Genomic DNA, 25,475 nt, shown 5'->3' on the forward strand with positions numbered 1-25,475 from the left:
ACCCCTGACACCTTTCCCTGTCCCAGCCTGCTCCCAGCCTGGCCTTGGGCACTTCCAGGGAAGCAGCATCCCAAATAATAAAGGAAATCCCAAATAATAAAGGAAAAAGTGTTTCTGTATAAAAATTGACTTCAGTGATGCCTCGGCTGTGCCTGTCCCCGCCTGGCACATGGATCCCCCTCAAGGTGCTTTTCCATCCTGGCCTCCAAACCTCAAATCCTGTGCCAAATTCTGGGCTCCTCACAGGACCTTGAGGGGCTGGAGCGTGTCCAGGGAAGGGAACGGAGCTGGGAAAGGGCTGGGGAATCCTGAGGGATCCAGGGGCTGGGGAATCCTGAGGGAGCTGGGAAAGGACTGGAGAATCCTGAGGGAGCTGAGGGGGCTCAGCCTGGAGCAAAGGAGGCTCAGGGGGCCCTCCTGGCTCTGCACAGCTCCTGCCAGGGAACAGGGACAGGGAACAGGGACAGGAGCAGAGGGAACGGCCTCAGGCTGGGCCAGGGCAGGCTCAGGTCGGACAGCAGCAGGAATTTCCCCATGGAAAGGGGGTCAGGGATGGGAACTGCCCAGGGAGGGTTGCAGTGCCCATCCCTGGAGGTGTCCCAGCAATTCCTGAGGTGGCACCCGGTGCTCTGGGCTGGGGACGAGGCGGGGATGGGGCACAGCTGGGCTCGATGATCCCGGAGCTCTTTCCCACCCTCAGACATCCCGGGATTTTGGAAATTCGGGATAAACCTCCAGCGGCGGTCCGCCCGCATCCCATCAGCCCCCGCGCGGGGCCGCTCCGGCCCGGCCCGCTCGCTGCCCCGCGCTCCCGGCGTGCCCTGCGCTTCCGGCCGCGGCTCCTTCCGGTCCCGCCAGCCGTAGAGGACGGTCGCCAGGTCGCGGGGCCGGGCCGGGCCGGGCGGAGCGCGGGGACGGGCAGGGAGCGGGCTGGGAGCGAGAACGGAGACTCCCCGCTGTCCCTATCCACGGCCGGGCTGGCGGGGCAGCGCGGGTTGGGGGTTGCGGGAAGGGCTGTGAGGGGGCAGCGCCGCGACCCCGCCCGCCGGCTCCGTGAGGGGTTCTGTCAGCGGTGTCGCGACTGAGGTGACAGGCAGGGAGGGCAAGGTCAGGGACAGACAGCGGGTCCTGGCGGGAGCTTGGGCGGCTTTGGGCTGGGCTGGGGTCAGCGGAGGATCCGGAATCCCGTGTGGGTGGGAATCGCTTGTGGGGATCTCGCCTTTCTCTGGGATGCTCCCTGCTCAGGGGTCTCTGCATTGGCTCTGGGATGCGCTTGGGGCTCCTGGAATGGTTTATTTTGGAATTACAGCGTCCTAAAAGGGTGGTTTAAATAAGGCAATGTCCTTTGCTTGCAGTGCAGGAGGCTCGGGTTAAAAACAGTGAGAGAAAGGCTCATCCAGATCGGTTTAGTGGGAGAACATCCCACTAAATCTCCTCTCCAGCATGGAGTGCTGTGCTGCCCTCTGGAGAAGGAAATCTTTAGGCTATATATTATATATATATATATATTTATATGTGAAACCTCGTGGGAAATGTTCTTCTGTCACCGTGGGCACTGACTGTTGCTGCCTGCCCTGCAGGATGTTGGCTTCCAGAGTGTTCAGCCTGGTCGGGAGGAGATCCATCTCCACCTCCCTGTGCCTCAGGGCCCATGGACACGGTGGGTCAGGGGGAATAAAGCACAGCCTGGAGGGGGGAGCACAGAAATCTGCCCTGGCTGAGGGGAGGGTGGGGATGGAGGGAGCCTGGGGAGGTGGCAGGAGTGACAATCATGGGATCATCCAGGTGGGAGAAAGCTGCAAGGTCACTGAGTCCCAGCTGTGCCCCATCCCCACCTTGTCCCAGCCCAGAGCACTGAGTGCCACCTCAGGAATTGCTGGGACACCTCCAGGGATGGGCACTGCAACCCTCCCTGGGCAGTTCCCATCCCTGACCCCCCTTTCCATGGGGAAATTCCTGCTGCTGTCCGACCTGAGCCTGCCCTGGCCCAGCCTGAGGCCGTTCCCTCTGCTCCTGTCCCTGTTCCCTGTCCCTGTCCCCTGGCAGGAGCTGTGCAGAGCCAGGAGGGCCCCCTGAACCTCCTTTCCTTCCCTCAGCTGCCCCAGGATCCCTGGCAGTGCCCAAGGCCAGGCCTGGAGTCCTGGGATGGCAGGAGCTGTCCCTGCCCATGGCAGGGCCTGCAGTGGGATGGGCTTTAGGACCATTCCCAGTCCATCCCAAAGCCTCCTGTAATCCCATTTCTGTGCTGGTAGAGCAGCTCTGCTCCTGAGCCCTTCCCCCTCCTCCCTGCACTGCTGGGCTGGGACCAATGTCCCTGTGTGTCGCTGTGTGTGACCAATGTCCCTGTGTGTGTCCCTGTGTGTGTCTCTCTGTCCCCCTGTGTGTCCATCCCTCTGTCCCTGTCTGTGTCCCCCTGTGTGTGTCCCTGTGTCTGTCCCTGTGTCACCCATGTCCCTGTGTATGTTCCTGTGTGTGTCCCCGTGTCACCCATGTCCCCCTGTGTGACCCTGTGTGTTCCTGTGTCCCCGTGTGTGTCCCTGTGTCTCTCTTTGTGTCTGTGTGTCCCCGTGTGCCCCTGTGTCCCCATGTGTCCCCGTGTGTGTCCCTGTGTCCCTGTATGTGTCACCCATGTCCCCTCTGTGTGTCACCCATGTCCCCTCTGTGTGTCACCCATGTCCCTGTATGTGTCACCCATGTCCCCTTGTGTGTCACCCATGTCCCTGTGTGTGTCACCCATGTCCCCCTGTGTGACACCCATGTCCCCATGTGTCCCCGTGTCCATCCCTGTGTCCCTGTGTGTGTCACCCATGTCCCTGTGTATGTTCCTGTGTGTGTCCCCGTGTCACCCATGTCCCTCTGTGTGTCACCCATGTCCCCGTATGTGTCACCCATGTCCCTCTGTGTGTGTCACCATGTCCCTGTGTGTCCCTGTCCCCGCAGGCGTGGTCAAGGCAGAGGATTACACCCTCCCCTGTGTACGTGGACCGCCGGGACGTGCCCCTGCCCGAGGTGGCCTTTGTGCGGGACCTGTCGGCGCAGCAGCGCGCGCTCAAGGAGAAGGAGAAGGCATCCTGGAGCGCGCTGTCTGCCGAGGAGAAGGTGGAATGTACGTCTGGGGGGCTCGCAGGGGCCTCGCAGGCAGCCACAGCGCCATCTCTGTGCAGGGAGTGGGCTGGGTGGGAAGGGAGCTTGGGGATCATCTCCTTCCACCACCAGAGAAACTGAGGGAATGGGCCAATGGGGATCTCCTGGAGTTCAGGAAAGGAAAATGCCAAAATGCTTGGAACAGGAGGGAATAACTCCATGTGCCAGTACAGACTGGGGAGTGCTGGGAAAGCAGCTTGGAGGGAAAAGACAGGGGGATCCTGGTGATTCTATCAAACTTGCAGGTGATGATTCTTTAATTTCACGATGACCGCTTTTTAACCAAAATCGAAGCAGAATTTTGAATAGAAATTTGTTGTTATTCTATGTATTATGAATATTACTCTTCTGTTATTAATATATTCTATTATTATGCTCCAGGCCCTGTCCATCCTGGCCTTGGGCACTGCCAGGGATCCAGGGATCTCTGGGCACCTGTGCCAGGGCCTGCCCACCCTCACAGGGAACAATTCCTTCCCAAAATCCCATCTGAACCCACTCAGCTCAAAGCCATTCCCCTTGTCCTGGCACTCCAGGCCCTTGTCAAGTCTTTTGACAGCTTTTTGTTCCAGGCCATGCTTGGAACAGCTCTTAATCCTTGTTTTTCCCTGTGTCTGTGAGCAGAGCTGATCCATGAAGGAATTTTCTGAATTATGATGGAGCTCCTTGTATGCTCCATGGTTTTTATTCCCAAGAACTTTGGTGCTGTTACAGAACATGCAATGCCCCTGCTGTGGCTTCTGTTCCATACCTGAGGTCACATTCAGCCATTCCTTCCTCTTCCAGAAACAAACAAAAAAACCAAACCCCCCCACCCAAAAAAAAAAATTAACAAGAACAACAACAACAATAATAATAACAATAACAAAACCAATAATAATTTATTTCTTGATTCCCATCTGCTTTCAACCAGCCAGGAAAAAAATCTCTTCAATACAACACCATGCCATTGTTAGTCTAGCTGGGTGAAGTTAGCCCCAAACACAAACATGGATTTGAATGTTAATAACCACTGACCTTGGTATGAACCAAATTCCAGCTAATGAAGGCTCCCCCTGGGTGTTTTGACTTGCAAATAAAATTCCCTCATCTTTTCTAACTGCTCTCATGGTATGAAGGGAGAACCTGACCTGGGAAAGGTTTAAAACTTTTTGAGGAATTGCTTCAGATTTTCTGTTGCTTTGGATTTTAAATTCCTGTGGATTTCAGTGGCAGCTGAGCTCGAAACATTCCTGTTGGGATTATTTGTGCTAGGAAGCTTTGGGGTCAATAACCACACTGGGAATTGGAGGGGAGGAAGGAGAACTCCCAGTTTTCCTTCTTTCAGGTCTACACTGTCACTAGGATAATCTGTAAAATGGAGACTAAAATTGATTTGGGGGTGAAACAACTGATTAGGTGTGTGCCAAACCTAATTTAACATCCATCCCCTTTGGGGCAGCCTCAGCCTTCGTTCACCTCCCTCTGCAGAGTTCTGGTCACCTGCAAATCCCAGGAAAAGTTAAAAGAGAGGATTTGATGCTTTTTTTCCCCAGTGTATCGGATAAAATTCAACGAGACCTACGCAGAGATGAAGAAAGGGACAAATGAGTGGAAAACCATCCTGGGGGGAGTTCTGTTCTTCCTTGGTCTCACTGGAATCATCCTCATCTGGCAGAAGAACTTCAGTAAGTAACTCTTCCATGGAGAGTGGGATCAGGACATGCCTGATGGGAGTTCTGTGGGGCCAGGATGGTTTGGCGAACAGCCAGAACAGGGACTTGCAGCAGGAGCTGTCTGTTAGTCTCTGAAAACTCCATCCTGGAGCTGTCTCTTGTGGGGGTGTAGCAGAAAGAATCAGGAAGCTGACTCAGAGAAATCTGGGAGGACAGGAAATGGAAGGGAATGAGTGGTGAGATTCCTGATCCCAGAGCTTCCCCTCTTTCGCTGCCTTGGGTAGTGAACATTTGGGTTTCTGCCACGTTTGGCTGCCTTCCCAGCTAAGGATTCAGCCTCCAGAGAGCCTCCAGCTGCCAGGAGGCAGAGCAGCAGTTAAAGGAGCTGCTCCCTGCCTTGAGGCTCCCAAAAATAGGAGAGCAGGAAGCTGTTATCTTGGTGATGGAGGAAACCACTGGAGAATCCATGTGGGAGTGTGGTTTGAGCTGGATGCTGCAGATGCTGCATGCAGGGAGGTTTGAGCAGATCACAGAATCACAGGTTTGGGTTGGAAGGGATCCTGAAGATGATCCCATTTCACCTCCATCCATGGCTAGGGACACTTCCCACTATCCCAGGCTTCTCCAAACCCCATCCAACTTGGCCTTGGAGATCCAACACTTCCAGAGCTGGGACAGCCACAGCTTCTCTGGGCAACCTGCTCCAGTGGGATGACTTCAGCGAGGAAAAACCCCTTTTATTAGCAAAACTTAGCCCAAAATTCCCAACTTGCTGATGTGGCATGAGGACTTAACTCCATAATTCCATAATTCCCTCCCATCTGCAGTGTACGGCCCTGTCCCTCACACCTTCTCTGACGAGTGGGTGTCAGCTCAGACCAAGAGGATGTTGGACATGAGGGTTAACCCCGTGCAGGGCATCACAGCCCAGTGGGATTTTGACAACAATGAATGGAAGAAATAAAGCAACTCAGTGGAACCTGCTCTGCTTGAATATGAAATGATTCCATCACCCATGTGTGACCTCGTTGCTTGTTGTACTGGAACACCCTCTCCACCTCCAGAAATGCTAATAAATGTCTGGTTAACTTGACAGCTGCCTGTTGATGGTCTTCTTGGGGTGGGACATTGGGTTCTTGAACAAGATTTGCTGCCTGGGTTAATATTTTCAGGGCTAAGAAAGCTGCTGCCAAATTTCTCCCTTAGCTGAGCTGGTGTCCTGGATTCTGCAGGTTTTTAACAGCTCTTAATCCCTGTTTTCCCCAGTGTCTCTGGGAGCAGAGCTGATCCATGAAGGAATTTTCTGAATTATGATGGAGCTCCTTGTGTGCCCACACATGGGCATCAGTGGATTTTATTCCCAAGATCTTTGGTCCCTCTAATCCCTGCCCCTTTGAAACTTAAACCAAGCTTGGATTTAAGTTTGCTCTTTTCCTGATGGGACAGAAAACCATCAGGAAATTGATGTTGTGGTTTAGGAGCTGTGCTGGGCTGTTGCTGACCCCTCTTGCCCTTCCACTCAGAAATTTGGGAGGTTTTTAAGGTGAGGTAACCTGGTGGGAATTAAGCAGTGAGCTCCCTTTCCTACAGCTGAAAAATCCCTTAAGTGATAAATTTATCTCTGGGGTGCTGATAAGGATGAGGGTGACAATCCCAGATTGGTGCTGGCTGGAATTCTGCTTTTCCCTGCTTTTTGCACAGCTCCTGCTGTGGCACTGACCTGGGTGAGGGACACGGAGCTGCCAGGGTTTTGTGCCTGGAAAATTGATTTATTTTGGAGCAAATGCTGGAGTTTCAGTGCTGCTGGGATAAGGCAGTTGTTCCTCCCGGGTCTGTCCTTCCCAAAAAGCTGTGGAACCCAGGGAGGCCAGGAGAGAAACCTGAGCCTTGCCATGATCCCAGATCCTTATTTCATCCTCCCCTTCCTGGCACAGCCACTCTCTGCTCCCTTCCCTCCAGAGCAGCAGCAGGACCTGCTGGAGCAGCCTCAGGTGAGCTGAGCTTGCCAGGGCTCTGCTTGCTCCCCTCCTGGTGTGTTCCCCTTCCTCCTGCCCTGGGAGAGGGTCAGATCTCACCCTCCTCCCTGGGAATTTGGGGAGTTTGTTTGCAGGTAGCCTTGGAGACTGAGAAACCACCCAAATCCTGATCCTGGGGAGAGAAAATCCATGGGGACTGGAATGAGCAAGGTACAGGGGACAGTGGGATGGGGGCCAGCACATTCTCTTCTTCTGCAGCCCATGGATGCACTTCCCAGGTCCCTAAATACAGCTATCTGCACCTTCCCCTTTCCCACAGCCCTTTGGAATTCCAAGCACTTCAAGAGAATTAGGAAAACAAACAGGGATTTAAATCTGAGCTTTATATCCGGGGTGAAGAGCTCGGTGTCTGCAGGTGGCAGAAAAGTGACAGCTGGCACTAAATGCTCATCCCTGGGGTGGTAAAACCTTGGCATTTTCATCCTCAGGGATAACAGGGGGTCCCTGCAGGGAAATTCCCCCCTTCCCACCCTCGGGGTGTGCCCCAGCAATGGGGGAAGTGTGCTCTCAGTGCTGCTTTTTCCTCCAGGGCTGGAGGAGGGGATCAGTTTCTGTCGCTGTCCTTAAATAACCACTTGGAATATGAGTCCTCCAGTTTAAAATTAGACTCTGGGACAACAACAGAGAGATCAGATCAGGGCAAACTCACTTTGCATGGCTCTGATGGGGTTTAACATCGGGGATTCACCCCCTGTGAACTCAGCCTGACAGGCAAAGTGCTTTTTACAGCCCCCAGTGCCACCAAACCCTTTGGGGGAGCCCTGTTGCCAAGGGCTGGATTGGTGCAGACCCTTTTGTAGGATCAAATTTTGGACTCCATGAGATGCAGGGCTCTGCACTCCCCTTCACAGTTTGTGTTGTGCTGAATCCAGGTGTTTGCACTCAGGAATGGGCTGGGGTTCAGCTGGATGTGACCCAGTGCTGCTGAAAACCCTAAAACTCCTCAAACCAGGGCTCCTCTGCCAGATGGGCACCAGCAAGTCCAGCTGACAATCAGCTCTGTCTTTCTGTGCCTCTGGAAATGCTCTGGCAGGTTCTTACACCCCTTAAACACCCTCAGCTGTCCCTTTTCTCCTTCATAACCCTGCAGCAGCGAGTTGGAGACCAAATGTGCAGCCTTGACATCTCTTAAACTGCAATAAATAGAAATCCTGCTATAAATAGCATCCATCCATCCATCCCCAGCTGGCAGATGCAACCTTTGGAACTCCAGAGGATCGCATCCAAACTCCTCCCATTCCCGCGCTGAGTTGTTCCTGAGCTCTGCTCTCCTGAGGGGTTTGTGCTCAGCCTTTCCTGTTTGTTTATGAAGATGATCCATGGATTTGGGTGCTTGGTTTGGCATGGCCTGGGGAGTTTGGTGCCAGGTGTCCTGGTCCTGCTGGAGCTCATTCCCACCACATCAGATGTACCTTGTTCCTGGTGCCATCTGAATTCTTTCTCCTTTTTGTCACCTCCCAGATTGTCACCGGCCTCTACCTGGGGAATATTCGTGGTGAGTGAATTCCCTGCCCCTCCCTGGTGCTGTGGGATCCTTGGGCAGCTGGAAGGGCTGGAGGATTCCTCTCCTTGGCAGCTCCATGTGCTCCCAACTGGGAATCTCAGCATCTCCCAGAGCTCCAGAGCTGCCCCAAATCCCCATCCCAATTTCCAGTGATCCCAGTCCAGCCCAGGAAAGGGATGTCCACTGGGAGCTGTGTGTGACCGTGTTCACAGGGGTCTCATGTTGAGGGAAGAGATGAGGATCTGACTCCATGTTTCAGAAGGCTGATTTATTATTTTATTGTATATATTACATTAAAACTATACTAAAAGAATAGAAGAAAGGATTTCATCAGAAGGCTAGCTAAGGATAGAAAAAGAAAGAATGAATAACAAAAGTTTGTGGCTCGGGCTCTGTGTCTGAGCCAGCTGGGCTGTGATTGGCCATTAATTACAAACATCCAACATGGGCCAATCCCAGATCCACCCGCTGCATTCCACAGCAGCAGATAATCAATGTTTGCATTTTGTTCCTGCGGCCTCTCAGCTTCTCAGGAGGAAAAATCCTAAGGAAAGGATTTTTCATAAAATATGTCTGTGACAACTGTGCTCACCACCCATGCTGGAACCCCAGGAAATTCACGGCATATCTGGAAACCTCCCCAACAGCAAGGACACAACAGCCTTGGCTGAGTTCTCAGGGTAATTTCTGATGTTGGGGATGGCTTCAGGAACCTGCTGAGCACCCAGTGCATCCCAGGGGGATTCTGCCTGGAAGGAGGTGTCCAACCTCCTCCCTGCGCCGTGTGGGATGAGAGGCAGGGCTGGAATGGGGGTCAGGGCGTGGGGAGGTCCCAGCAGGGCAGGTAATTCCCACGTGGCTCCTGTTCCCAGACTCTGAGGACCACGAGAACCTGCTGAGCAAGGGGGTGACCCACATCCTGTCCGTCCACAGCGGCGCCAAGCCCGTGCTGGAGGTGCGTGCCTGACTGGGGGTGCTGGGGGCCACCCGGGCCAGCAGGAGCTGGGAAGGGACACCCGGGGGCTTCTCCTGGCCTGGGGAGAAACAATGCTGGGTTTGCAATGATTTGCACCGATTTACACTGATTTACATCAATTTGTACTGGTTTACACCAATTGGCACCAATTTGCACCAATTGCCGCCAGGCGATGCTGCCCAAAGGGGCTCAGTAATGGATTTGGGGAGGGGGCAGCACGGTATTTGGGTGGTTTTTGGGGGGCAGCGCGGTATTTGGGTGGTTTTTGGGGGGCAGCGGGGTGTTTGGGTGGTTTTTGGGGGACAGTGTGGTTTTTGGGGGGCAGCGGGGTGTTTGGGTGGTTTTTGGGGGACAGTGTGGTTTTGGGGGACAGCGGGGTGTTTGGGTGGTTTTTGGGGTGCAGTGCGGTGTTTGGGTGGATTTTGGGGGCAGTGCGGTGTTTGGGTGGTTTTTGGGGGACAGTGTGGTTTTTGGGGTGCAGTGCGGTGTTTGGGTGGATTTTGGGGGGCAGGCGGGACCCGCAGCGCTGCGGGGCCGTGCCCGGAGGGTGCCCGGTGCTGCCGGGGGGTCCCCACGAGAGGGCGGCGGCGCCCCGCGAATGGAGCCCCGGCGGGGAGGGGACACGGCGGGACCGCAACCGGAGCTGGCACCGGTGTCCCCCGCTCGGTGTCCCCCGCTCGATGTCCCCTGCTCGGTGTCCCCTGCTCGGTGTCCTCGCTCCTCCAGGCTCGCTGATCCCCGGAGCGCTGCGGGATGCTGGCTGGGGAAACTGAGGCAGGAGGGAGCCGCCCCTGGGCTGGTGGCAGAGGGGTGGGACAGGTCTCTCCTGCACAAATCCTGCCCCGGATGGTTCTGTGCACCAGGAGCAGCTGCAGATTCAGCTCCCAGAGCAGTGAGGGGCACGGCTGAGGGGTGCTGGGGACCTGCTGGGGGACAGGGACACCTCCCACTGTCCCAGGCTGCTCCAGCCCCAGTGTCCAGCCTGGCCTTGGGCACTGCCAGGGATCCAGGGGCAGCCCCAGCTGCTCTGGGCACCTCCCCACCCTCACAGGGAACGATTCCTAATCCCCAATATCCCATCCATCCCTGCCCTCTGGCAGTGGGAGCCATTCCCTGTGTGCTGTCCCTCCATCCTTGTCCCCAGTCCCTCTCCAGCTCTCCTGGAGCCCCTTTAGGGGCCCTGAGCTCTCCCTGGAGCTTCTCCTCTCCAGGTGAGCACCCCCAGCTCTCCCAGCCTGGCTCCAGGGCAGAGTTTTCCCAGCTTTTGGAGCAGCTCCCTGGGCTCTCTCCAGCAGCTCCACATCCTCCTGGTGCTGTGGGTGCTTCACCCCAATATTGGGATGCTGCAGAAAGGGAACGGGACCACCAGGACCCCTCATCCTTTTGGGATGCCCAGCAAAACCCCAGCTGGGGCCCTTCCCCTCTGGGGCGCTGAGTACTGGAGTGGGACAGGGCCACGGGGAAGGACAGAGCTCCTGGGAAGGACAAACGGGCCGGGGCAGCAGCCGGGGCTGGCGAGCGTGGGGCTGGGCCAGACGGGGAGCAAATGGAGCGCCTACACCACTGAGCAAAGCGCGTGGAGCGCTTACAAGGAGGAGCAAAGGGCTCAGAGCGCTTACAACAGGGAGAAGAGTGCATGGGGGGCTTACAACAGAGAGCAAAGCGCATGGAGCACTTACACTATGGAGCAAAGCGCTTGGAGCGCTTACACTATGGAGCAAAGCGCTTGGAGCGCTTACACCACAGAGCAAAGCCCACGGAGGACAACACAACGCAGCAAAGCGCATGTAGCGCTTACAATGGGGAGCAAAGTGTGCGGAGTGCTTACACCATGGAGCAAAGTGCACAGAACACTTACACCGTGGAGCAAAGCGCTCAGAGCACTTACACAATGGAGCAAAGCATACAGAGTGCTTTCACCACAGAGCAAAGAGCGCGCAGTGCTTACACCAGAGAGCAAAGCACTCAGAGCGCTTACACCATGGAGCAAAGCGCTTGGAGCACTTACACCAGGGAGCAAAGTGCTCAGAATGCTTACAATGGGGAACAAAGCACACGCAGCCCTTACATCATGGAGCAAAGCGCTTGGAAAGCTTACACCAAAGTGCATGGAGTGCTTACACCATGGAGCAAAGTGCATGCAGCCCTTACACCATGGAGCAAAGCGCTCAGAATGCTTACACCATGGAGCAAAGCACACACACAGCCCTTACACCATGGAGCAAAGCGTGCACAGCCCTTACACCAGGGAGCAAAGCGCATGCAGCCCTTACACCATGAAGCAAAGCGCGCACAGCCCTTACACCATGGAGCAAAGCGCGCACAGCCCTTACACCAGGGAGTAAAGCGCATGCAGCCCTTACACCAGGGAGCAAAGCGCACACAGCCCTTACACCATGGAGCAAAGTGCTCAGAATGCTTACACCACGGAGCAAAGCACACACACAGCCCTTACACCAGGGAGCAGAGCCCGCGGAGGGGAAGCGGAAGGCCCGGGGGGTTTTGCAATGTGTCAATCACGGCCCCAGCGGTGACCGCAAACCCCAGCGCTGCCACGGTGGGATGGGGACAGGGACAGGGCTGGGGACAGGGACATCTGGCCCCAGGAGCAGCCCCAGGGCTCATCCGGGCCTGGGGGGTGTGGGTTGAGCTTTGGGGTGGGTCAAGGTCCTTTTGGCTTCCCCAGGGTGGATTTGGTGCCTCTTCCCAGCCTGGGGACACGTTGGGATGCACCAGGTGTGGAGCTGTGGGTGAGGTGATGCGTGAAAAGCCTGGGGGTCACCCCAGCACAGAATTATCCCTGTGCTCATCCTGCTCTGCCCCTTTCCTTCCTTAAATAATCCAATTTTCCAACCTCCTTTGCTGGAGGGTGGTCCAGGGCGTTGGGCTGCCTGAACCTGATGGAGATGGGGCAATCCCTGGCGCTCTGGCTGCAGGATTTCCTCCCCCATATCTTGCTAAGAAAGGATTAAAAAAAACCGCCCCAACCCCCAGATGAAAAGGATCTAAATTAAGCTCCGAGCAGGGAGGATCGAGGAAGCGATGTTTTAAGGAGAGGAAAGTAATCTGACCTAGGCCAGCAGGCAGCAGATGATTTATGGGGTATTAGAAGGACAGGGAGGAAATAACTCATTGATGAGAGTGGCTTTGTCACTGCACGTCTTCCTGGTGGAGTTTGGGGCTCCCTGGCTCTGTTTTGGGGGGCTCCTGAATATTTGAGTTGTCCCCACAGCCTGGCCTGTCCTGTGAGATTGAGAGGAAATCAGTGGGATGGGGTGGATGCACTCATCCATTGCAGTGGAGCAAACCCCAAAGTGGTTTTCAGCTTTCTTCTCCCCTCAAGGTCAACTGAGGAAGGAAAAAAAAAGAGAGAGAAATGGAGGATTTTGTGATTCTTGGAGGTGTTTCGTGACTGTTTTATTTTGGATTGCAGGACATGACCTATCTGTGTATCTCAGCCTCGGATTCATCCAGTCAAAACCTGTAAGTGATTTCCCATCCTTTTTTCTTGTCAGCAGTTGGTCAATAAAAGCTCAGGTTGTGCAGGATGAAGGTTTAGTCCATTCATGCTGTGAAATTTCTCATAACCCCTGAGTTTCCCAGAAGCTGGGGCTCATTTTTATGTGGTAAATAACATTTTAGGGCTTAAAATCTATTTTTAATGTGTGCTTGCAGTCAGGAAATGTGATATTTTTGTCGAGTTTCAGAGCTATTCCACTGGGCAGGATTGAAAACTGGAGTGTTAGAAAGATGATTTGTGTCAGTCCTCCAGGCATTTTTTTTAAAGATAAATTTATTAAAATATAAATTATTTTTGCCATATAAAGCAATGATCCACGCTCATAACTCTTGGAATGCTGTTTTGGAGATGAAGCTGCTGAGAGGAGCTGGGAGAAATTCCCAGGATTTTGTGGGATGCTGCTGCTTTGGGTGACGAGCACCAATAAATCATCAATTTGCACCAGCAAATTGGCAAATCCAGGGGGATTTTTCCCTCCAATCAAACCCTAAAAAGCATCAAAACTTAATTTCCAAGCCCCTGCCTGTGGAGGTGCTGGTTTTTCCAGCATCCTTGGCAGCAGCCGTGCCTGGGGGTGGAATCCTGCTTGCTCATGCTCTGGCTGAGCGGAAAGAGAAGCTTTACAAGAAAACCCTGCCTCAGCAAGAACTGGGATTTTTTGGTTGTTATTTTTTCCCCCTTCGCTCATTTCTTTGCGCTCGTGGCGTGTCTACGAAAGGGAAAAAAAAAATTTAAAAAAGGGAAAAAAAAAAAAAGAAGATAAGGCTGCCTGCAGGAAGGAAGAGTTATTCAAGAAACTATTTTCTGCTTGTCAGTTTATGCCTTGGATTTCACAATGCTGGTGAACTTTGTGTCCTGCTTGTGACTGGGGAGCTCAGCACTAATTCCACTGCCTGATCCCACACTTGGAACAGCACAGGCAGAGCTTTCCCTGTGGGAAAAACACCCGTGGAGTGGGTGAGGATGGATGGGGGAGCCCAATTCCTTTGGGATATTGGGATAGGGATGCAGGATGGAACAGGAGCATCGTGGCATTGTGTCCTTGCAAGCAGAGAAGATTCCTGCTGGTCCTGCTGAGGGGCTGAAGGGCAGGACTGGGATCTGGAGAGTTTGGAGCTGAGCAGGCAGCACCTGCAGGCCCTGGGGGATGGTGTGTGCTCTGTGAAGATCAGCAGGACAAGCAGGGAAATCTCCTGGGATGAGATTTTGATGCCTTGTGAAGGCTGAGCTAGAACAGAGGCTGGGCAGTGCTACAGAACAAAGCAGGGATTTATTCAAAGCATCTCCTCAATAGATCCACCTTGGGCAGCACAAGAGCCCAGCCAGGGCTCCACCCAAGATGAACCAAAATGGTCCCAAAATGAGCCCGACATGAAACAAAATGGTCCCAAAATGAACCCAAGATGAACCAAAATGGTCCCAAAATGAACCCAAGATGAACCAAAATGGTCCCAAAATGCACGAGCGCTCCCGGGGTCTCTCCCTTGGATCAGTTCTGCTCCATTTGCACCTTGCAGTTCATTGTCCCATTCCAGCTTTAGCCCAGGCAGTCCCACCCTGCTTGTTTTTCTCTCTCCAGCCCACGGTGTTTGTGCTCTTGGGGCTGAGATTTGGATCATTTGTCCTTGGTGCCCAGCTGGAGCAGGAATTGTTTTGTCTCCCTGCTCTGTGCACAGAACTCACCATCCCCTGATATGAACCCCAGACCCACACACTAAAGCAGCACAGAATGTGAAAAATAGAAAAGTTTAACCCTGAGGCATCATTTTGGGCTGGGAAAATCCTCCCAGATGATGATGCTCCATTTGCTGGAGGATCCTTGGATTGACATCTCCTTCCAGGAATGAGAGGCTCAGTATTTTTAGCCTGCTCACGACGTCAGACACTCCCTCACCTCTCTTGCTCCTGGGAAGCAGAACCCCCTGCAATTCCTGAATAAATTCATTTTGGCTCCTCAGACAGCACCGAGCCCAGCGCTCCGGGGCAGGGGGAAGAACAAACACCCTTCTCCATGGGCCAGCAGGGATGGAGGAGCTTCTGGAGAGTTCCCAGAGCGAAAGCAGCTCCCTTGGCAGTGGGAATGACTGCAGGAGGTCAAAGTTTGGCTTCTGAGAAATCAGGAAGGCAGCGTGGGCTCACGCCCACCCCATCACGAGGAGCAGAGGAAGTCCGGCGCTGCAGCAGAGGGGCTGCCAAAGGGACCCTCTTCCCTGTGGATTTTTTGGGTTTTTTTTTTTGTTAAGATTGGGATTAAATGCGTGAGATGTTATTTTTTTTTAGGTGTTTATTGGTTTTTATTTATATTATTTTTTTTTGTTAGATTGGGGTTAAATGTGTGCCATGGTATTTTTTGTTTGGGTTTAGGTGTTTATTGTTTTTTATTTATATTACAGATTATTTTATTTATATTATTTATATTACAGATTGTTTTATTCATATTACAGACATTTCACAGATTGCGAGCTTTATAGTGCTTTAATAAGTTAAAAATGGAGTTGTATCTTTTTTTTATAAGATTTTTAGGGATAAACTGTTTAATTAAGAAGTGTTACTTAAATTATTTTTATGTTTAACTTAATAACTATTTTATAAGTAATTTTTAACTTAATCACTATTTTTTTAACTTAATACATTTTTTAAACTTGATAACTTAATACTTACTCAACTATTTTTTAATTTATAACTAATTTTTAACTTGATAACTGATTTTTAACTTAATAACTTAATAACTATTTTTCAAACTTAATAACTATTTTTTAACTTAATAACTTAATACTTAATAACTAATTTTTAACTTAATACCTTAATAACTGTTTTAAAACTTAACAACTAATTTTTAACTTAATAACTTAATACTTAATAACTAATTTTTAACTTAATAACTAATTTTTAACTTAATAACTTAATAGCTTAACTCTGTGCACAGAGCTCACCATCCCCTAGAATGAAGCTCAGAGCCACACATTAAAGCAGCACAGAATGTGAAAGATATAAAAGCTAAACCCTGAGGCATCACCTTCACCGGGCAGAGGAAGGATCTCTGCTCCCACCCCACGCTGGTGGCCCCGGGGTGGTGGAGAACCCTTGGGAGTGACAGTGCTGGTGTTTGCAGGGTGCCCTGCAGGGACAGCCAGCCCTTCCCTCCTCACCTCTGCCTCTGCCCCTGCAGGCTGCAGCATTTCAAGGAGTGCATCCAGTTCATCCACGAGTGCCGGCTCGGAGGGGGAGGCTGCCTGGTGCACTGGTGAGAGCTGCTGGGACCCCTGAGAGCCCAGCCAGCCTCTGGGAGCTGGGCATGGTGCCCTGGGGAGGCTGAGCTGCAACAGAGGCTGGGCAGAGCTACAGAATAAAGCAGGGATTTATTAAAAGGATCTCCTCAATGGATCCACCTCGGGCAGCACAAGAGCCCAGCCAGGGCTGCACCCAACGTGAACCAAAATGGTCCCAAAATGAACCCAAGATGAACCAAAATGGTCCCAAAATGAACCCAAGGTGAACCAAAATGGCCCCAAAATGCACGAGCGCTCCCGGGGTCTCTCCCTTGGATCAGTTCTGCTCCATTTGCACCTTGCAGTTCATTGTCCCATTCCAGCTTTAGCCCCTGCAGTCCCACCCTGCTTGTTTTTCTCTCTGCAGCCCACGGTGTTTGTGCTCTTGGGGCTGAGATTTGGATCATTTGTCCTTGGTGCCCAGCTGGAGCAGGAATTGTTTTGTCTCCCTGCTCTGTGCACAGAGCTCACCATCCCCTAATGTGAGCCCAGCCCCACACACTAAAGCAGCACAGAATCTGAAAACCATAAAAGTTTAACCCTGAGGCATCATTTTGGGCTGGGAACATCCTTGCAGACAGTGATGCTCCATTTGCTAGAGGATCCTTCGATTGGCATCTCCTTCCAGGAATGAGAGGCTCAGTATTTTTAGCCTGCTCACGACGTCAGACACTCCCTCATCTAATATGAAGCTCAGAACTGCACACTAAAGCAGCACAGAATGTGAAAAATAGAAAAGCCAAAACCTGAGGCATCAAGCATGGGCTCCCAAAAAGTGTCCTTGGATCCATGGGGATGGTTGCTCCGTGTGCAGAGCCCCTGAGCACCCAAGATGTGCCTTGAGGAGGGGACAGGGAGGTGACAACATCAGTGAGAGCGTGAGAGGAGAGCTCCTCATCCCCTCCAGCCCACGCTGCTCACAGCCCAGGCAGGGCCCTGTATCCCAGGGGTGATTCCTGTGGCATCCCCTCCCTGAGTGGCTCCTCCCGGCCCAGCCTGGCCGGGGTGTCCCGCAGCAGCACCCTGCTGGTGGCATACCTGATGACAGTGACAGAGCTGGGCTGGCAGAGCTGCCTGGCTGCCACCAGGGCCGTTCGCTCCTACGCCAGCCCCAACCCCGGCTTCCAGCAGCAGCTGCAGGAGTATGAGAGCACCCTGCTCCACGAGGTAAGGCCCCTTGGGTGCTTTGGAGGGGTTTGCAGCCAGGCACGGCTCCTCTGCACGCAGCTGTTTGCCCCAGCTCGATTTGGGAATGTTTATCACCTGAGGATTTGGGGGTTTGTGTGCAAAAACGAAAAGAAATTTTAAAAAATAATTGCCTTGGTATTGTGCGAATGCACTTTAAAAACCCCAAACTCGAAACCCTTGGGTACATTTTGGAGGGGTTTGCAACCAGGCACGGCTCCTCTGCATGCAGCTCTCTGTTTGCCACAGCTGGATTTGGGAATGTCATTTATCACCTGAGGATTTTGGGGGTTTTCAAAAACAAAAAGAAATTAAAAACAAAATTGCCTTGGTATTGTGTGAGTGCACTTTTAAAAGCTCTTAAAAACCCCAAACTTAAAATCCCCAAACTTGAAACCCTTGGTTACATTTTGGAGGGGTAAACTCCAAACTTGAAAACTCCAAACTTGAAAACCCCAAACTTAAAACCCTTGGGTGCTTTTGGAGGGGTTTGCAACCAGGCACGGCTCCTTTGCATGCAGCTGTTTGCCCCAGCTGGCTTTGGGAATGTTTATCACCTCAAGATTTGGGGGTTGCGTGCAAAACCAAAAAGAAATTAAAAAAAAATAAGTGCATTGGTATTGTGTGAGTGCACTTTAAAAAGCTCTTAAAACCCCAAACTTGAAACCCTTGGGTACATTTTGGAGGGGTAAACTCCAAACTTGAAAAGCCCAAACTAAAAAAGCCCAAACTTGAAAACTCCAAACTTGAAAACTCCAAATTTGAAATCCTTGGATGCTTTTGGAGGGGTTTGCAACCAGGCACGGCTCCTCTGCATGCAGCTGTTTGCCCCAGCTCGATTTGGGAATGTTGTTTATCACCTGAGGATTTGGGGGTTTTCAAAAACAAAAAGAAATTTAAAAAAAATTGCCTTGGATATTGTGTGAGTGCACTTTAAAAAGCTCTTAAAAACCCCAAACTTAAAAACCCCAAACTTGAAACCCTTGGTTACACTTTGGAGGAATAAACTCCAAACTTGAAAACCCCAAACTTAAAAACCCCAAACTTGAAAACCCCAAACTTGAAAACCCCAAACTTAAAAACCCCAAACTTGAAAACCTCAAACTTGAAAACTCCAAACTTGAAAACCCCAAACTTGAAATCCTTGGGTACATTTTGGAAGGGTTTGCAACCAGGCACAGCTCCTCTGCATGCAGCTGTTTACCCCAGCTGGATTTGGGGGTTTGTGTGCAAAAACAAAAAGAAATTTTAAAACATAAGGGCCTTGGTATTGTGTGAGTGCACTTTAAAAAGCTGTTAAAAACCCCAAACTTGTTTTCTGGAGTTGGGATGCAGCAGGAAGGATGGGAGAGCAGTTTGTCCCTTGGGAACCTCAGGAAGGAGCTGGGCCGGTTCCCGGGAATGCAGCAGGGAGAGGGGGAGTGGAAGGGGAGGAAGGCTCTTGTGAGGAGTTTTGGGATGTCTGGGCTCCCTCTGCCACAAGAGCCCTGCTCTCAGGGGCAGGTGACAGGCAGGAGGGGAGAAATCTCCTATTTCCTCCCCAAAATGAGGTTTTGGGAGAGCAGGAGGCTGGCTGGGTCCCAGCAGGGAGGGAGGATGGAGCAGAGCCCAGCTGCATTCCAGGGAGAGCACTGAGTGCAGGGGTCAGAGCTGCACGTTTGACCTGGAAAGCCTCCGAAAGCAGAGGGAAAGACCTTAAAAATCAAAGAAAAAAACCATAAAAGCAAAGGGAAAAACCTTAAAAAGCAAAGGAAAAAACCATAAAAGCAAAGGGAAAGACCTTAAAAAGTAAAGGAAAAAACCTCAAAAAGCAAAGACCTTAAAAAGTAAAGGAAAAAACCTTAAAAAGCAAAGGGAAAGACCTTAAACAGCAAACGAAAAAACCTTAAAAAGCAAAAGGAAAAAAAAACTTAAAAAGCAAAGGGAAAAACCTTAAAAAGCAAAGGGAAAAAAAACTTAAAAAGCAAAGGGAAAAACCTTAAAAAGCAAAGAAAAAAACCTTAAAAAGCAAAGGGAAAGACCTTAAAAAGCAAAGATAAATACCTTAAAATACAAAGGGAAAAATCTTAAAAAGCAAAGAGAAAGACCTTAAAAAGCAAAGGAAAAAAAACTTAAAAAAGAAAGGAAAAAAACTTAAAAAGCAGAGGGAAAGACCTTAACAAGCAAAGGAAAAAACCTTAAAAAGCAAAGGGAAAAAAACCTTTAAAAGCAAAGGAAAAAAACCTTAAAAGCAAAGGGAAAAAACCTTAAAAAGCAAAGGAAAAAAAAAAAACTTAAAAAGCAAAGGGAAAAACCTTAAAAAGCAAAGGGGAAAGACCTTAAAAGCAAAGGGAAAAGCTTTTAAAAGCACAGCTCCCCCCTGGCTCTCCAGCTGCCTCCAGCCTCCCACTCTGGACTCTGCTCCTTCACCCATGCCAGACTCCCCATGGGACACAGACAAGGGAAGGGAAACCCTGGAGATGATGTGTACGAGGGGGTCACAGCTCCTGTCACCCCTAAACCCGGCGCCACCGCTGGAGGCAGAGCCCCCCGTGCACTGCAGGCACCGTGCAATGGCAAACAGGGGGTCCCTGGGGGGGTTCCCATGGCAAACCGGGGGTCCCTGTGCTCCCCCTGAGCCCTTGGGGGGGTTCCATGGCAAACAGGGGGTCCTTGTTGTCCCCAGAGCCCTTGAGGGGATTCCATGGCAAACAGGGGTTCCCCCTGAGCCCTTGAGGGGATTCCATGGCAAACAGGGGGTCCTTGTTGTCCCCAGAGCCCTTGAGGGGATTCCATGGCAAACAGGGGGTCCATGTGCTCCCCTGAGCCCTTGGGGGCGTTCCCATGGCAAACAGGGGGTCCCCCTGAGCCCTTGGGGGGTTCCTGTCCTGGCAGGAGGGAGCAGGGACAGCCTGTGACACTGTCCCCAAAGGCCAAGTTCCTGTGGCACTGTCCCCAAGGCCAAGTTCCCTGTCCCCGGCTGCTGTCACACAAGGGATGTGGCCCTGGGCCGTTGTCCCCAGCTGCCAGAAAGGCCCCTGGAGGAGGCTGGCAGATGCTCCTGGGGATGACAAACCGCCCTGGGTGCTGGAGATTCCCTGCAGGGCTTCCCCTGGCGGGGCCAGCTCTCCCCAGCCCTTCCCACAGACCCTGGGCTGGGCTTTGCCGTCCCTCCGTCCATCTCAGCTCTTCCTCCTGCTCCCCAAATCCACCCTGGCCACCACAATTCCCTCCTTTTCCCTTCCAAGCTGCTTTTCCCACCCCCTCACAGTTTTGCCACCCTTTCCCTGAAGCAGCCGAGGGTGGAGGTGCTGGGATGTGTTTTCCTGTCGGTGGGATTTAGCAAGAGCTGCCTTTTCCTTGAAACTCCCACTCGCGTGTGATGTCAGCCCTGGAACGGCCCTGGTGGGTGGGAAACCTCAATCCCTGCTGGTTCAAACCTGTGAGGAACATCCTGGACTTTCTGGGGACCTCCTGGGGCTGCGGTGCCTCAGTTTCCTTCACCCCAGGGAGCTCAGATGGGAGGAGGGAATGGGGAAGATGCTCCAGCCTCACTGCCGTGGTTTCAGGCTGGCAAATGGGGATCCTCCAGGCTGGGGGGATGAAGAAGGAAGGGAAGGAGCAAGAGCAGCAGCAGGATGATGGGGAGGGCAGAAAAGGAAGTCACAGAGGGCACAGAGGGGCATTCTGGTGACAGAGCTGTCCCCTGTGGTGCTGGCACACCGTGGCCAGGCTGCCTTTTCACCCCAGATGGGCTGAGGAGGAGGAGGAGGATGAGGAGGATGAGGAGGAGGGTGACTGTGTTCACAGAGGTCTGAGGATGAGGGAAGAGATGAGGATCTGACTCCATGTTTCAGAAGGCTGATTTATTATTTTATGATATATATTATATTAAAACTATACTAAAAGAATAGAAGAAAGGATTTCATCAGAAGGCTGGCTAAGAATAGAAAAAGAAAGAATGATAACAAAGGTTTGTGACTCGGACTCTCTGTCCGAGCAAGCTGGGCTGTGATTGGGCATTAATTAGAAACAACCACATGAGACCAATCACAGATCCACCTGTTGCATTCCACAGCAGCAGATAACCATTGTTTGCATTTTGTTCCTGAGGCCTCTCAGCTTCTGAGGAGGAAAAATCCTAAGGAAAGGATTTTTCATAGGATTTTTTCAAGGGTTTTTTCATAAAAGGTGTCTGTGACAGAGGAGGGCAGTGGCTTGGTGCCCAGCACTGCAGGAAATGAGCTGGAACCCCTTCTTGCTCTGGCTTGAGGAGGAAATGCCTGGCAGCTTCCCTCCCTCGTCCCAGGATGGGGAGGCAGCTCCCAGCTGGGCGCTGAGCCCTGCTGGGTGCCAGGAGCCCTTCCCAAGGAGCCCCATCCCTCTGGATGGTTGGCACAGAGGGGATGTGCCCCCCATGGGATCCTGGCATGGATCTTGCCCCAAATCCTGTCCCAAACCCTCTGGGTGTCCCTTCCCAGGGGTGTTTTCTCTCAAGGAATGCAGGTCTGGCTCTCAGGGTCACCCTGGGCAGGGATGTCCCTGACTGTGTGACAGCCCTGGTGAGTCCTGCTGTGGGAGGGAGTGGATTGGGGAAATCCAGACATTCCCAGTGGAAATCCCCCCTGCCCCAGCTGATTTTCCCTGGCTGCAGCAGAGGGGGATACCACCAGGGTCACTCTAAAACTTTTTTTTCCCCTTGTGGCTGATGCAGCGCTGAGCTGCCAGTCCTGCTGGCCTGGATCCCGACCTTTTTCTGGGAACTCGGCGGCTCCTGCCCATTCAGGAGCCCAAATCCCCAGTGAGAGCACCTCACCCTGGGGGTGCCAAGGCTGGGCAGCTCATGGGAGCTGCTTCCCTCTCCCTGGCTGCATCCCATCCCATCCCATCCCATCCCATCCCATCCCATCCCATCCCATCCCATCCCATCCCATCCCATCCCATCCCATCCCATCCCATCCCATGCCATCCCATGCCATGCCATGCCATGCCATGCCATGCCATGCCATGCCATGCCATCCCATCCCATCCCATCCCATCCCATCCCATCCCATGCCATGCCATGCCATGCCATCCCATCCCATCCCATCCCATCCCATCCCATCCCATCCCATCCCATCCCATCCCATCCCAGGGCTCCAATGCTGGGTCCCACAGGTGCCCTCCATCCTTCCCTCGAGGTGTTTGGTGTTGCTGGCTGTGCTCCTGCCCCTCATCCCAGCAATTCCTTGCTGGATCCTGCGCTGGCAGTGTATATACAGACACAAACAGGACCTGGGGCTGCCAGGAAAGCGTCGAGAGCTGTTTGTTTCTCAGCAGCAGCTTCACACATGATTTTTTACCTGCAAGATGCGAGCAGCTCGCAATCTAGGCAGCAAGCTAGAGAAACTCATTGTTACAAAATGCTAAATACTCATCTTAGCCAATTACATAGAGCAAGGGAATATTGACAGTGACTTTAACTAATCAACATAAGCACACGTAGCTTGGGTTAAAACAATGCTTGCTTGTTCATTTATAGGAAGACAATGCATAAAACTTTATTCATAAAGTCAACCTTGCTTCTAGAAACTCTTTGCAACTTAGCTCTTTCGAGACACTAGACATAGGTCTATTGTTCTATTCTTCACGTCTTCTTACAGCTTACAAGATGCATCAGCAATATTCATAATTCTGCTGTAACTGAGGCCTGTCTTTTTTCTCACCAACCTAAAACCCTCTGACTTTAGGGATTCCCACAGATCCCAGCTCCTCGGGGAGATGGCAGAGCCCCTGTGAGCCCTGGGACGGTGGATCCTGGCAGAGCTGCCCCTTCCTGCCCACGCTGCTGCCTGTCTGGCTGTTTCCTCTCATCCCAGCAGTAACGGGAACAGTTCCTCTGCATCATCCCTTGCTTCCAGCCCTCAGCCTGCTGCCAGCTGGCCCCTGGCCACCAGGGTGCTCCTGCCTCTGCAATAATCAGGATCAGTGGGGTCAGAGGCTCCCCACAACCTCCCGAGGTGCTCAGACATCAAACCTGCCCCACCTTGCAAGGACCGTGCTGCTTGTGGGGGGAAAAAAAAGCTTTGGGAAGAATTCTTTACAGGAATTCAGGCACATCAGCAGCAGCTTCTTGGCAAGGAGGAATAAATAAAGCTGCTGTCCCAGCTGCAGGCAGCGTGGGAAGCTGAGGGTGCTGCCAGCTCTGTGCTGGGGATGTGGGGAGCGCTGGGATGGGGGATCCTCTGCATCTGTGGGGACATCCATCCACACTGGCTTCCTTTTGTGACCCTACCCATCATCCTGGAGCTGGGATGGGGGATCCTCTGCATCTGTGGGGACATCCATCCACACTGGCTCCCTTTTGTAACCCTACTCATCATCCCAGTGCTGGGATGGGGGATCCTCTGCATCTGTGGGGACATCCATCCACACTGGCTTCCTTTTGTAACCCTACCCATCATCCTGGTGCTGTTTCTTTTTCCTTTCTTCTTTCTTCCCCCCTCCCGCCTTTTTGTGCGCTCCTGTGGGATGGGGCATCCAGTGGTCTGGGGATGTGGGAATGCATCTGTGGGGCCATCCATCCACACTGACTCCCTTTTCTAACCCTACTCATCATCCTGCTGCTGCTCTTGGCCCCTTCATTCCTTCTTCATCTGCCCAGCCTGAGTGTGAGCTCCTGTGGGATGGAACCCTCCTGCATGGCAGCTGTGCTGGGATGGGGGATCCACTGCATCTGTGGGGCCATCCATCCACACTGGCTTCCTTTTCTAACCCTACTCATCATCCTGCTGCTGCTCTTGGCCCCTTCCTTCCTTCGTCCCTCCGGCCTGAGTGTGAGCTCCCATGGGATTGGGACCTTCCTGCATGCTGGCTGTGCCTGGGATGCTGCAGGAATTGCTTTGCTCGCTGCTTTCCCCCTGCTCTCACTCTCTCTCTGGGGTTGCTCAGCTTTCCAGCTCACGCTGAGAGCCTCTCCTGCCTCTTTTCCCGGCAGTACCGCGCCTGGATCCGCCGGGAATACGGCAGGAACCCCTTCCAGGACCAGGAGGAGCTGCAGCGCCTGCTGGGGCAGCAGCAGCAGCAGCAGCCCGGGGGCAGGGATTGCTCCTGGCTCCCCTCCTCGGCTCCCACCTCGTCCCCTCCCTGCCGTGCCGGTGGCACCGCTGGTGGCAGCGGGTGGATGAGCAGATAAGCAGCCAGGTTGTTCCCAGGCAGGAATTGGCTCTGGGGCTTGGAAAACTCAGTTTTCCCTTTGCCAAGCGCCTCCGGGGATTGGTGTGTAGGGCACAAAGCTCAGCAGCAGCCTGGGCTCCAGGGCGGAGCAGGGGACAGGAGCACGGAGCTGCCAGCTCCACGGATGGGGGGCTCTCGGCATCTCTGCTGCTCACTGTGACCCCCAGATGTGTTAGAAAATCTCTTTTCCCAGCCTGGTGGATGAAGAAGGAGCCAGAGCTCTTCATTTCTCGGTCTCAAGGTTGTTTATTGTTTCTTATCTATAAAATTCTTTCTCCAGTCCTGCCGAGGTCCGCTCAGCAGGACAGTCAGAGGCACTCTGCCTGCCCTGGGCAATGTTATCTTTTTATACTAAAAACTGCATGTACAATATTTACAATTCCCAATACCCATCACCTGTGTTAGACAGTGAGCTTCTACTCCAAACCAATCCAAAAGTGCCACCATCACAGCAGAAGGTGGAGGCCAAGAAGAAGAAGGAGAAGAAGGACAGGACATGCCCAGATTCCTCCATCTTGCCCCCATTCTAAAAACCCCAAAAATCTATTTTTCACCTTTGTGATAAATTCACTATCATTCTACTCAAACTGTCATGGCTTGTAATTCTTCATATAAAGTTGGTAAATGTTTTTTCCAAGGGCTAAATCAAAGGCACAGGGGTCTTGGGCTCTGGGGCTTACCTTATCCCAGCCCCAGGGGTAAGGGGAAAAGTGAATCCAAATTTACCTTTTTTCTGGCATTTTCCTTATCCCAGCCCCAGGGATAAGGAGAAAGGAAAACTCAAATTTAGCTTTTATCTGGCATTTTCCTTATCCCAGCCCCAGGGGTAAGGAGAAAGGAAAACTCAAATTTAGCTTTTATCTGGCATTTTCCTTATCCCAGCCCCAGGGATAAGGAGAAAGGAAAACCCAAATTTACCTTTTATGTGGCATTTTCCTCACCCTAACCCCAGGGATAAGGGGAAATCCAGCAGTGCCTGTCCCACTGCCTCC

General features: G+C 52.4%; 2 protein-coding genes across 2 annotated transcripts; both read left to right on the plus strand.

Annotated features, from left to right (window-relative positions):
• Positions 1 to 799: 799 nt before the first annotated feature.
• LOC115907832 lies at positions 800 to 5,892 on the plus strand. Its single transcript, XM_030956001.1, is given in 6 exon segments — positions 800 to 878; positions 1,581 to 1,660; positions 2,941 to 2,969; positions 2,971 to 3,106; positions 4,680 to 4,811; positions 5,627 to 5,892. Coding segments are annotated over 5 exon segments (513 nt in total). The 5' UTR covers positions 800 to 878; position 1,581; the 3' UTR covers positions 5,764 to 5,892.
• Positions 5,893 to 6,964: 1,072 nt separating this feature from the next.
• Positions 6,965 to 24,442, plus strand: LOC115908055 (dual specificity protein phosphatase 22-A-like). The gene is made up of 7 exons (XM_030956349.1): positions 6,965 to 6,985; positions 8,297 to 8,330; positions 9,212 to 9,294; positions 12,749 to 12,798; positions 16,005 to 16,079; positions 17,100 to 17,271; positions 24,245 to 24,442. Exons 1-7 carry the CDS (start codon positions 6,965 to 6,967, stop codon positions 24,440 to 24,442), a joined length of 633 nt encoding a protein of 210 aa, XP_030812209.1.
• The last annotated feature ends 1,033 nt before the right edge of the window (positions 24,443 to 25,475 follow it).

This window comes from Camarhynchus parvulus, chromosome 11 (assembly GCF_901933205.1).
Source record: "Camarhynchus parvulus chromosome 11, STF_HiC, whole genome shotgun sequence".
Classification (NCBI taxonomy): Eukaryota; Metazoa; Chordata; class Aves; order Passeriformes; family Thraupidae; genus Camarhynchus; species Camarhynchus parvulus.

Coding starts and splice junctions, on each gene's coding strand:
- LOC115908055 (XM_030956349.1), top strand. CDS start 6,965: ATGGGGACTGGAATGAGCAAG. Junction 8,331..9,211: donor CTACCTGGGGAATATTCGTG/GTGAGTGAATTC, acceptor TCCTGTTCCCAG/ACTCTGAGGACCACGAGAAC. Junction 16,080..17,099: donor GGAGGCTGCCTGGTGCACTG/GTGAGAGCTGCT, acceptor CTCCCGGCCCAG/CCTGGCCGGGGTGTCCCGCA.